Here is a 12,486-nt window from a genome sequence, read left to right as displayed (position 1 = left end):
GGGTCACATCCGGCCCACCAGAGCTTTCTATCCAGCCCAAGGAATATTAATTAATTCTGAAAAATGTGAGGAGGGTAACAAACATGTTACAGTACTTATGATATCCAGTACTTTTTCCTTCTTACATTGAAGCAAACCACAAAACAATTGAGATGAAAACATGTTGTTAGGACTGATTTACCAACCGCAAATATGTGAATATGTGTGTTTGACCTGTGAGAGACGTTAATACTTCCATCCATCACCTTATTATTAGCAGCAGTGATGCAATACGTTTGGTAAACTTACTAGAAAAATATCAATTGTCCAACAGTGACAAAGCAGCTTCTTAATAACTTAAGAAAACACTGCCTGCAGTGGTTAAACTTCCACCTTCTCTCCCTCCTCTCTGTCACTCTCCTTTTCTCTCACACACACAAGCTTTACAGAACTTTTATTATCTAATCTGACATGTTGCTAACGGCTAACGTTACCAGAAATCAATTTTTCTTTGCCGCACTAAAACAGCAGTTGCCAGTGGCACTTGCTGTGTAGGCTACTGTTTTAGAGTGGGGAAGAAGAAGTGATTTCCTGGACCACTGCTGTTTTATCCAGGTGTCATCTACATTAATTATCAGAGAAACTACATGGTATCAGATTGGTACATAGATGTGTGTACTCGCCGATACCCAATCCAGCATCCAGCAGTAAGGAGGCATTTCAGATACTGGTATCAGAATAAAAAATATAAGAACAATAAAATATAACAACAAGATCACATTCTATTATTTGAGAAGGGTCAACATGCACAAAGTTTGACATGAATTACACAGTTGTATGCATGATGAAGATGTTTTGTCCGGTCCCTACATTCAAACAACTTCCGCTTTTAAATTGTGGCCTGAGTCTGCTGCTGTCAGCAAAGACGACAACATTTTAAATACTTTCAAAATCATGTTTATTAAATTTAGAAAACACCATTTTGTTAACAGTTTCATAGCAATAGCAGGAAAGAACTGAAACTGTAAGAGAGCAACGTAGACGGGGCCTGGGCCAACCCCTGAGTTAAAAACCGGCTGTGTTTTTGGAGCTCATCCGTCCCTACGCTTCTGCTTTCTGGAGTCACCTGCATCTAACCTGGCATAGACTAGAAGAGAGAGTCAGTGCGGTAGTCAACATCTCAAGGTAGAACGCCTAAAGAAAACGAGACATAAGAAAACTTTGTAGACATCAGGTAGAAAAGTTGATTTGCAAAGTCACTTTTCAAGTCAAGGTTTTTCCTGCCAAAATATACCGAGTATGCAACATTAACATGTAATTAGGTTGCCAAACCATATCGGTACGTAGGTGTAATCACTTAGGGAGGGGATTCTGCACAGCTTTGGGGGAGGTGGACTCGGGGATACTTAGGGATGCAGTACAGATGTAGTCCGAAGAGGAAGTGCAAACAATGTCTATAAGGAGTGTTTGTTGAGGGGGTTGAGTGGGCGAGGGGACACGGGGGTATGAGCCGGGCTCCCCCCCTTTACTCATCAAGGTGCTGAGAGGGGCGACTCTCTGGAGGGGGAGCCCGAGATATCCTCAGGGGGAAAAACTGTGAGTGTGCAGGCTCTGATCCCGCCCAGCGACTCGGGTAAGTCAAACACTTTGTGCCATTCGTCCTTCTCGGGGTCGTACTTCTGTACTATTTCCACCATGCAGCGATTGTTCCACGAGTAGCCGCCCACCACATAGATCTTATTCTCAAACACAGCCACGCCCACGTCGCTCTGGCCTCGCAACATGGCTGCGATAGGAGTCCACAAGTCGAGGGCAGGGGAGTAGTATTCGCAGCTCAGCACGTCGTCGTAGTCGCTGGTGCCCCGGAAGTGATTGCCCCCGATTACGTAGAGGCGGTCGCCCACCGTGCACATGCAGTGGAGGCCGCGCACCGTCGTCATGGGTGCTTTCTGAGTCCATTTGTCTGCATCTGGGTCAAAGCACATCAGCTCCTTCTGAAAAGTGTCATGAGTGATTCCCCCTGCAGCGAGAAGGAAAAAAGAGCGCAAATTAGCCTCCACACTGATCATTTGGGGGAGTAAAAGCAGCTTTGTAGGCCTGTCAATCAGACCTACCTGTGACTCATTCACCCATGTCAACCTACATTTATTTATGTAGGCCAAGTGGAGCACCAGCCATAACACCGGAACATTATGAAGAACAAGAACCAGGACAAAGTCTGCACATTTTTAGCTCTCACCTTTTCTTGATCTCTATTTCTCAAACCTTGACGCAAACTCAACAACCAATACACCGGGTAAACCGTAATTGAACAAACAGGAGTGACATCAATGTTCTTTTCTGCACTGTGAAATAATGCTGATGACGAGCGCTCGGTACAAAGAGGAACACTATTACAAAACGTTCATGCGCATACACACAAACAGACTGTAGACGGCGGGACACAAAAAAAGCCGAGGGAAAGTGGGGAGGAAAAAAACAAAAAACAAAAAAACAGGACATGTCTACAGGGAAGGCTTAAAATAAAGAGGAACACAATCCCAGCATGCATTTGGGTGGAAGCCAGCCCACCCCTCCCCCCCTTAGGCAGAGTGACTAGGAGCAAATGCGGAGAAGATTTGCAGAGCATGCCGAATAGAGGCAGAATCCCTCTTTTGCTGCTGCCCAGTGATCGTGTGCTCGGTTTATTGTTGGGGCCTAAGCTGTCTATTCAGCTGCCATGACTCAGATCTGTGATGCTGCACCTCCTTAACTGATCAAACCCAAAGATAGCCTGACTATCCATTTTCTTTATCCAAGTAGTCCACGGGGCGAGTCTGCTATTAAAATCCTGACAAGGGAACAGTGCTGGAGCCGACGTAAGGTCCTTATAATTCCTCTCGAGAGGCCTTGCTGCTATTCTGATTCAGTTCAAGGGCTTTGGCCTTTCCCTGATACAGTGATGTCTGATCAGTATCCCGGTATCCTAATGTCTAATCAGTGCCATTAGTGAGACACTAAGAGCGGACAAGGTTTAGCCAAATTGAGCCTATCTGAGAGAGACATGCTAAAAGCGTTTGCCCTTCCATGGACAGCGCAGGACAGACTGGGTTACTGTTTGTATTGTCTGCTACACGGGCCGTTTAAAAACATGACCCCGTTCAGCCACGTAGATATAACTGTAGAGTCCCCTCGTAAAACCAGTGACCTGCTTGGTTGGTTGAATCAGTGCCGGCACAAGCGGGACCCAAAGAGAAGACGGAGAATAGACACAGAGGTGAAGCAGGAAAAGGGGCCTCAGCATATTCCAAAAATACCCTATAATGATGAAGAGTGTCCAGACGCATGAATTACAACCACTGTGCTTGTTTCTGTAAAAACAAATGAGCGCTTAAATCCCTTACGGATGCACACAGCTAGAGACGAGCTACAGTGGGAACTGCTTCATTTCTCTGTAGGACGGCAGGGAACATATGGATCGACATTAACATACAGTGAGCTCTGAGTGCATTATGAATGCAAGTGAAGTCACTTGGCTTCCTCTTTTCACTTGTCAGATCAAGCTAAAAAATGCAGTGCTTTTCTGTTACAGTCCCCATTCAGGTTTTATTTCTCCACAGCCAAATCTCGCCGCCTTTTACGCCTCATTTCCACTTACGAATGTGTTTGGTGTCCGTAGAGCCGTAATATATAGAGAATGATGCCTCTAGTGTCCAACGCAAGGAGGTGCATTTACCAACTACCTGTAGCCATGGGAGAGAGGCTATTTTTGTCCGATTTTCGCCATCCAGTAGTTTGGAATAGATGCTTGGAACATTACCGGGACAGAAACAGGACCAATATTGCATGGTAACAAATAAATGAATATGTTGGCCTGCCAAGGATGCGGCATGTTTTGTGAAATATTTAATTAAAAAGACGTATGAACGGCTGAACAAGTCATACTGACAATCTGTATGACTCGTAATGTATAACCATATTTCAGCAGAATATTGAATAAAACAGCCCGTTAGCTTAGCTAGCACACTGTCATACAGCCTCCACCACATAAGTTCAATTTTTTAACGTACTGGAGGCAAATTCTGGACCACAATATTACGGAGGGGAGGAATTTTGAAGGCACATCGGATATCACAAAGATTCCCATATGACTGGACGTCCGGATGCCTCGTCTCTGTACACATACGTAAGTGGAAACGAGGTGTTGAAGGCTGGATTATGAGATTTCACAATCAAATTTCAGCCGTGTCTAAAATCACTCCATTGCTCCCTTTATAACACACAGTCATTACTCTCTATAGTGAGCAGCAAATTGAAGCTTCAGACATTTTGGGTCATTATTGAAAAAGGTTGAGTCACACAACAGTAATTTTCACCTCTGTAAAATCACATAAAACAGTGAGCATGCCATGGACAGAATTTGGACACTCGAATAAAATGGCACAGCAGACAACATAAGCTGTGATTTCCGACAGTCTTAATCAAACCTCACATTATTTGCAGGAGCTGCCATTATGTCACAATGTTTCAAAAATGATCAGGTGGCGAGAACGCTTGCAGACCGCTGCCCTCTTCTGCATAAAATAATCTAATTAAGAAGCACTGCTATGAAGCCATTTCAACTAAAAAAATCTAACAACGGCCATAACAAACCAGCTCTCTTTCAAATACATTAAAATGCCTAATGAGCATCTGAGACGGCCCTCACTCAGGTTGTGCATCACCCCGTGCACTAATGGAATTCTCTGCAAATCATTTGTATCTTTAAACCTAAAGTTAACAATCTCCAGCCTTGTAGCAAAAAAAAAAAAAAAAAAAAACTAACCATTTTTTATATGAAACTTAGTCACAGTCTGGAGAGAAAAAAATCAGAGCCAAAAAAACAACAACAGCAACAATAACTCAAGAGTGTTCATCTTGTCCACAAAGACAACCTGCTAATGACCACAGGAATGCTCACAAACAAGTCACATCATCAACTACTGCTTGTGTCTTCTGCACCAAAGTTCTGACAAGAGTTCCTCATGATACATGATGACTATGACAAGTTAGAAAACAAAATAAAACTTCTTTCTCAGCTGAAGTGCAATTTTTAAATGTTAGTACTAGAGCTAGAGAAACAAATCAGCCAAACTAAGTGTTGATATTAGCATATTGTAGATATATGTGAGTATATATATTTGCTGGTAATTAACAAGAAGTGGCAGTAAAATGCCAGAGAAACAGTGTCATGGTTGCTGTCCACCAGGCAGGTTAATATTTCAAAAGGCGAACAGTTCCACTCAGTATGCATCTTGGTCACAATAATAATAATCCAAAATACACACAAGGGTAGGGCTGCTTGATTACAGCAAAAATCATAATCACAATTATTTTAGTGTACCGTAAAATTTCAATTAGTGGCCTGGGCTATCAATTGGTTAAATCACTAAACTCAACAGGCCTATATAAAGGGACAGGCCTTTAAATCCTTTTACACAGAACTGTTGCTCAGCAAAGATGGGAAATATGATCAAATTTGTTTATTTGAAACAGTCTGAATATTAATTGTATAAAAATCAGGCTTTGAATAACAATAATTATGTGTTATGTTGTGACACCTGTTTTACAGCACCCGAGGATACTGGCACCCGGCATACCAACAAAACACTTTATTTTGTTTAAACAATATTCATAACTTGGATTAATTTTTATATGAAAAACACTTCTGGTTCTTTTGGTTGGTGGACCCTTACAAACTTAAGGAATACAAATAACTTAGTGGGTAATCGAAGAATGGACACATATATTCTGACTTTATGCGGAAAATTGGGCACCTCGGATCAACTCGCCAATCCGGCTCTGTGTGTGTCTCAACGCTCGCAGCTTGCCGGCAAAACGGCCCAACATTCGCGGAAAATCTGGCAGTGTAAAAGGGGCTAGTGACTTTGGAAACAATGCCCATTTATTCAACCTGGAAAAAAACATTGTAATTTTAATAGTGGATTATCTTGAACTTTGAATATAATTCGACTGAAAAACAGGCTTGAGGTGAACTAAACGTGCCACAGCCTGGCTGAAAGTGAGGGATTTGGGCTTGGCAGTCACTAGAAATAGTACTGATTAATTGCCAAGCCCTACATAAGGGACTCCCAAAAATCAATATGAGTATCAGCCTCAAAAATCCTGTAGTCATGCTATGATGACTGCAAATCAGTTTAAAAGTAATTTAAAATAATCACAAATAGTAACAACAACTCTAGACTATGAGACTCTGCTGTCATACACTCAAGTCAAAATTACTCAGCGAGTCAAGTGTCCTTGCTAGATGAGTCCACATGAGTCAGTAAATAACTAAAAATGGTCTGAACTGTGAGACCACCGGACCTTCACACAGACCTTAATCTCTCAGGTAAGACGGTGAACCGGAGGCTGTGTGGCTCTGTGCTGGTTCAGTACTCATGTCTGAACTCTGCCACACCACTTGAGCGGTGATGGTCTGTGGGCTGAGTGCTTTTGTCAGGTTCATCCAGCTGACAGAATACCTTCAGACAGCGCAGCAGCACAGCCGGAGAATGTGACCTGATCTGCTGTGACAGACGGACACAGAACTGCACTTCAGTATGGGTCACCTTGCACAGCAAGACTGTAACCCCCGAGACTGTGGGTGCTACAGTGGGGCCTCAGCGCAACAAAATTCCTCTAATGGGCAACGCTCTGTACCTAAAAGCACTTCAGCCTATTACAGTTTTCATATGAGCCATTATGCATGTGTCTAACCCACAGCTGTACTCGCAGAACTGCTTTACCAGCTTTGTGCTGTAACACGCAAACGTTGATTTCCCCCCCCGCGTGTAGTATTAGCTGCTGCAGGTACAAAGCATGACATTGTGTCGGTGAAATTTTCCAGGCTATTGGCCCGCCATTGAGTGCATCGCTGAAACATGAAACCAATACAAAAGGAATCCATTAGAATATCAAAACGAGTGTGCAATAAATACTATGTACTACAGAGTACAGCCCGAGGCAAAAAGATTAAAAAACAGCTGGGTACCAGCAGATTAGCTCGGTCCGTGACCATTTTGTTACTCATCATTTCACTTTATTTATTTTAAAAAGTGAAAATGTGCCTTTCATCTCCGCTCCACGCACGGTAATATTACACTTGCCAAATCCTGTGGTCCCAAATATGCCACACTTCTTTTGCTTCCCAAGTGAGACACTAACTAATTAAAAATGTTATTAAAGTTTTGCTTTTTGTTTATATAAACAATGATAGTAATCATGTATGACATTAGTTATTAGTTTTTGGACTGTTACCAGTTAGTTATTATTAAAATCAAATTAAAAAAGGGGCTGCATGCACTGTTAAGTTCCTCACATGCGTGCACACAGTGACAAATCATGCAGCACATTAATAACAAAACAAAAAACAATCAACTGACAAATTGTTCATAAGATAAACACAAAGAACATACAAATACATGTTACTGTATATCAGCTGTGGGATTTACTATGTGGAGCTAAAACATAAAGATAAGTGGAGCTAATATTGTAGGTAATGTGTATACAACTACATAATAAAGTCAAAGATTTGGAAAAATAATGAGATCTGTGGATTATGAAATTAAATTCACTGGTTGTGTGCACAGTAATCAAAATCAGGGAGTGTGTCTAATAAAACAGTGTGCATGCTGGTCAGCACCTTACACTGTAAATAAGCTTAATACCACTGCTAATGAGGTTTTCAATATTTTATTTTTATTTGCCAGCACCTCGAGTACAGCGTGTCAGGACTAGTGCAAAGAAGATGTCGATGTTGTTCATGTGTCTGTATGTTAACTCAGCGAGGATACCACCTCTTCAAACAGTTCATGGACCCACAACAGCATGAGTTGAAATTTTGACACTGTTACTTGTAGTTGATTCACCACTTAAACAGCTGGGGGAAGGCTGCACAAAGCACCTTCAGTATGACACTTAAGTTTTAGTTTTTCCTTAGCTGAGAAAATTACTTAAGGGTGTTGCACAGAATCTCTTAAAAGGTTTCCTTAGTCAAGGACAGACATTAAGGCTTTTACTGCACTGAAAGCGATTTTACAGCAGTGAAATTCTACTGTTTCCACGGAGACCATTTCTTTGCTTGAACTTGCGCTTGTGATAGCCTACCTGTCATTGCTGTTATATTAAATTCATTTTGATTTAAGTTTAAGCATGCATCTGAACAATTTGGTTTGTTTAATAATCATTAGAGTTTTTCAATTATAACAAACATTACAAATCTTATTAATATCAAGTGAAAAGATGAGTAAATAAAAGCTTAATAAGTAGAACAGAAGTGAATATAGCCTGCGATGTTACAGTTATACAATTTGGAAAGTTAGACCACTTGCCTGAGATCTGTTGGCAGGATTTCTGAATGGCGTCATTAGCCACGAATGACACGAACAACCACTGTCCCCATGAAGAATGACTTATGCTCCACCCCTTAAACTCACCTGAGAGGATGCTCTCATCCAGTATTCGAGCATCATGGGTAGCCTACTTTTTCACCATAAACTCAGCCATGTTGCTGTTAAGATGCAGACAGAGGTTGCTAAGGTCTTCTGTGAAACGGTTTAACAAACTTTAAGTAATTCCTTAAGTATAAGTCCAAGATAAGGAGAAAAACTTAAGGAAACCTTAAGGAGAACACTTAGGGATGTTTTGGGCGATCGATTTTGGATTTAAAGGAAAATCTTGAAGTAAAGTGCTTTATGCAACCGGCCCCTGATGTTTATTCCTTTGGTGGTGTGTTCACAGATTTTCACTTTATCGAGCTCCACTGGTTACATGTCTGTAATTGAACTGGGATTTGTACAAAATAACTGGTGAACCTATACACTGCAATGTGTGTTTAGAGATAACTTGGTCATGTTGCTGTTTTATTTTATATTCAGGGTATGGATGACTCTCTGCTTCCTTGTTTTTCTTCTCTACCTCTGTTTTGCACAAGAAAAAAAAATAGAAAACAAATGTACACAGCTGGAACCCTCCAGTAATGTTTATGAACATTGTTTACTCTCATGTGTTGTAGAACGCTGACAGTACCCACGGCCAGGAGGGATTAACACAGGCTCTTCTGTGTTACACCTCCTACACAGGCTTCAGTCCTCTACTTTGCTTCATCCTTCCCAATTTCCCTCCCGCCCCTCCCATCCCCTTCCTTTGTAGCACCGCTCTGGATTAGTCACACTGAGAAACTAGGGCTCATCTCCATAATGCAGGATTTGTTTTCAATCCTACGAAGTGAACGAGCATCGAGGTGACACCTAAGGAGCGATCTCAGTGTCCACCCTCTGACCTACGCATTGAACCCTTGCACACTTAAACTAACTTCACCTGCGTGCTTGGCACAGATGAGTCGAGAGTGTGAGGAAGGATTTGTAAAAGTGTGCAAGTGTGAAAGACATTTTTTTAATAAGAAGTTGAAAAAGGCACAAATGTGTAGCATTAGCATACTGCTACAAATCTTATTACAGACTGACAACTTAAACCCTCGAATGTACTGTATGTACTACTTGTCAAAAATCTGAATACCAAATTCATGTTCAATCCATTTTTATAATACTGAATTGTGTTTAACTTGTGTGACCCCCTCTTCCCCCTGCAGCCCTATTATGCATGTGTCAATCACAAATTGAATCTTAAATCTCTTGATGACTCGTAGCAATGCTTGATTTGGAGAGAAGGTATCAGACGAGGAAACCACTGATTAGATTTTATGGCCTCGCGTGTCATGAGATGTAATCAGCTGTTTGCTTCTTGGGGAAGAAAAAAAAAATCTAATTGGAAATCACAATGCACGGAAACTCATTCTAATTATGACTTGAAGACATGAGATCTATTTTCACCACACACTCACACAACATTAGCCTCTTTATTTTGGGCTGATTGCAGATTAACTTACTTACCTGAAATATACATATAACCTCCATACACTGTCCCAGCGTGGCCATAATGTGGTTCATTCATTTTGGCAACATATGTCCATTCATTTGTCCTTGGGTTGTAGCACTCCACAGTAGCTTGAAGAAAAAGACGGAAGAACGTATTAGTAGAAAGTAGGTCAAGACACAACTAAGGAGGACAAACAGCAGCAAATGAGGCCTTGGAGGTTCTCAGCGTGGGAGCTAAAACACGGATTTAAATACACAGTACACATCCCTTCAACCCCACCAGCACTGAATGCACTGACTGCACAGGAAATGGGGAGAGTGTAAGTAAGATCCTTTATCTTGTGGCCCCTGGGGATGGTTTTACAAAATCTGTGAGAAACAGGAATAGGGACGCTGGGATTCAGGAGTGATGCTTATAGGTGAATGACCCCTTAACAAGAAGCCAGGGTCCATCAACTTGTAGGTCTGTTGTGGGGTTGGAAAAGCGTTGTGACTGCATCAAGGGATCTTCAAATCAAGGATGTTAGCTTCTATGTAGTGTTATAACTTAAAATTACACCAAGAGCGTGTGTGGTAGGAGTGGGACAACATGAAGGTCATGATTATCCCAGCCAAAATAATTGTGATTCACAATATTATCCCAATAATAATCTTAAAACTCTTGAAAAGGCTGTTAAGAAACAAATATTTTTATCACTGGACTGCACTTGTATAGTTCTTTTCTAGTCTTCCGACCACTCAAAGTGCTTTTACACTACACGTTACATTCACTCTGGTGGCCGAGGCTACCAAACAAGGTGCCACCTGCTACTCATTCACTTTCACTTGCACTCACACACCGGTGGAACAGCCATCGTGAGCAATTTGGGGTTCAGTATCTTGCCCAAGGACACTTCAATCCGATTCGTGGACGACCTGCTCTACCTCTGAGCCACAGCCCAGAGACAAGACGTGGAACAATACAGTGTGTAAATAATTGGGTATTTTACCATACTAATGGGCTATCTGAACATTTGCTTTAAATTTTAAACAGCTAACGATAATGTCATCATGTCAGGTTAAAGGGCAAGGGTCGGGGTCAGCACATGGGGCATTAATCTTGGGAAGAGATTTGCCTAATCAGGCAGGAACTAATCAAAAGCATGGATAGGCTGAACAGGCTGAGAGAGACCAGGAAATCGCCAGGACAGTTGTTTCAGAGCTGCATTTTGATCCATAAAATATATTGAAGGCGAGAGACTTCCATTGCAGGGGGCACTGCCATCAAGCTAAAGATGGAAACGAATGTAACATGAGTGGCTTCAGCGAAGAGACAACTGGACATCTGACACCATTCAAAATGAAATATTAGAAATTTGGCACATGCGCTCCAAAGAGAAATTGTTCCTGAGGTGAGGAAATGCACAATATCAGTACATCTGAGAAGACTTCCTTTAGCTCCTGTAAGGGTGTGTACGTATAGAGTGATTAACGCACATTTATACCGTGCAGGACCCCTTAGCAAAAATGTGTTCCCACGCGCATGAATGCAGATAGGACACACATCTTATTATTTTTAGGTGACATCCCTTTTAGTGGAGAAAAGCAATCTTAAAAGAGCCAGGCTTTTTAACTATTTGAGACGACATCATGTCCTTTGATATGAAATATAAAGATGATTGATAAAGATCTTTTGTGTTTTTTGGAGTTGGTGCATATATGTCACGTTTGTAGTTGATGAATGAGTTTACATATCACCTTGGGTTTTTCCTTCACCTTCTCAAAATGGTCCCACACTTTGGATTTCCTGCCCGACATGTTGGCAGGTACCAGCCATGTAAATTAATGTGACTCCTGTGTGACTGCTAAGCGTGGCCTCTGAAATTCCCATGGTCCAGTCATATAGGTTTTGATTTATTTTGACAAGGTGCAGCTCCTAATAGAGTTTAACTATTTCTTTTTCTCTTGCGACTATGCAACCAATGAAATCTTGCCGACTAATGACCTTTCTGGTCGACCAACGCTTGGTTGACAATTAGGGGGCAGCCCTAGTGCGTATGCAGCCTGTATGCATGCTCTCTTATATTGCTGGTTGCCCAATGCCTATCAGTCTCTTTGGGTGCTGCTGGACACAATATTCTCAATAATTCTGATAAGGGAAATTCACAATGATCAACTTATTGTTAGTGTCTTATATCATAACCCGTGATAAAATTGTATATTGTCCCATTCCTAGTGCGCACCGTTCACTCTTTGCATCAAAACGCCATCTGCAGACACAAGGAGGAGCACAAGTGTACATTTCACTAGAGCATCATGGGCAGTAGATAACTTATTTTCTTATCTTTCCGGCTCAGGGAAGTCTCATCTGCATATCACAGGATAAAGAGTTACTGTATTTTAAATAGGGCTGGATATATTGTAAAAAAAAATATCTTGTTTTCACAGAGTGCAGCTAAAAGAAGAAGTAGTTGGTGAATTGATAAACGAAGACAGTAAGCGATCTCAGTTGAACACAGAGAATAAAAAAACACTTTTTACAGGCTTTGGTCAAATCAATGGTTAAAATCAATGACTTGGAAGAAAAGATTAAAAAAACATTCATACTGGTTCCAAAATACAGCAGCGAGCT

General features: G+C 41.4%; 1 protein-coding gene across 2 annotated transcripts in view; it reads right to left on the bottom strand.

Annotated features, from left to right (window-relative positions):
- Nucleotides 1-921: 921 nt before the first annotated feature.
- Nucleotides 922-12,486, bottom strand: part of klhl13 (kelch-like family member 13) — a 48,836-nt gene continuing 37,271 nt past the window's right edge. For both annotated transcript variants that reach the window (XM_050040629.1, XM_050040628.1), the window contains 2 exons: nt 9,891-10,004; nt 922-1,999 (listed from right to left, as the gene is read on the bottom strand). In XM_050040629.1, coding sequence (XP_049896586.1) covers nt 1,512-1,999; nt 9,891-10,004 — 602 coding nt within the window. In that variant the 3' untranslated portion in view covers nt 922-1,511. The remainder of the gene's footprint in view (nt 2,000-9,890; nt 10,005-12,486) is intronic.

This window comes from Epinephelus moara, chromosome 3, assembly GCF_006386435.1.
Source record: "Epinephelus moara isolate mb chromosome 3, YSFRI_EMoa_1.0, whole genome shotgun sequence".
NCBI lineage: Eukaryota > Metazoa > Chordata > Actinopteri > Perciformes > Serranidae > Epinephelus > Epinephelus moara.
This window is presented reverse-complemented; position numbering and strand designations above follow the sequence as displayed.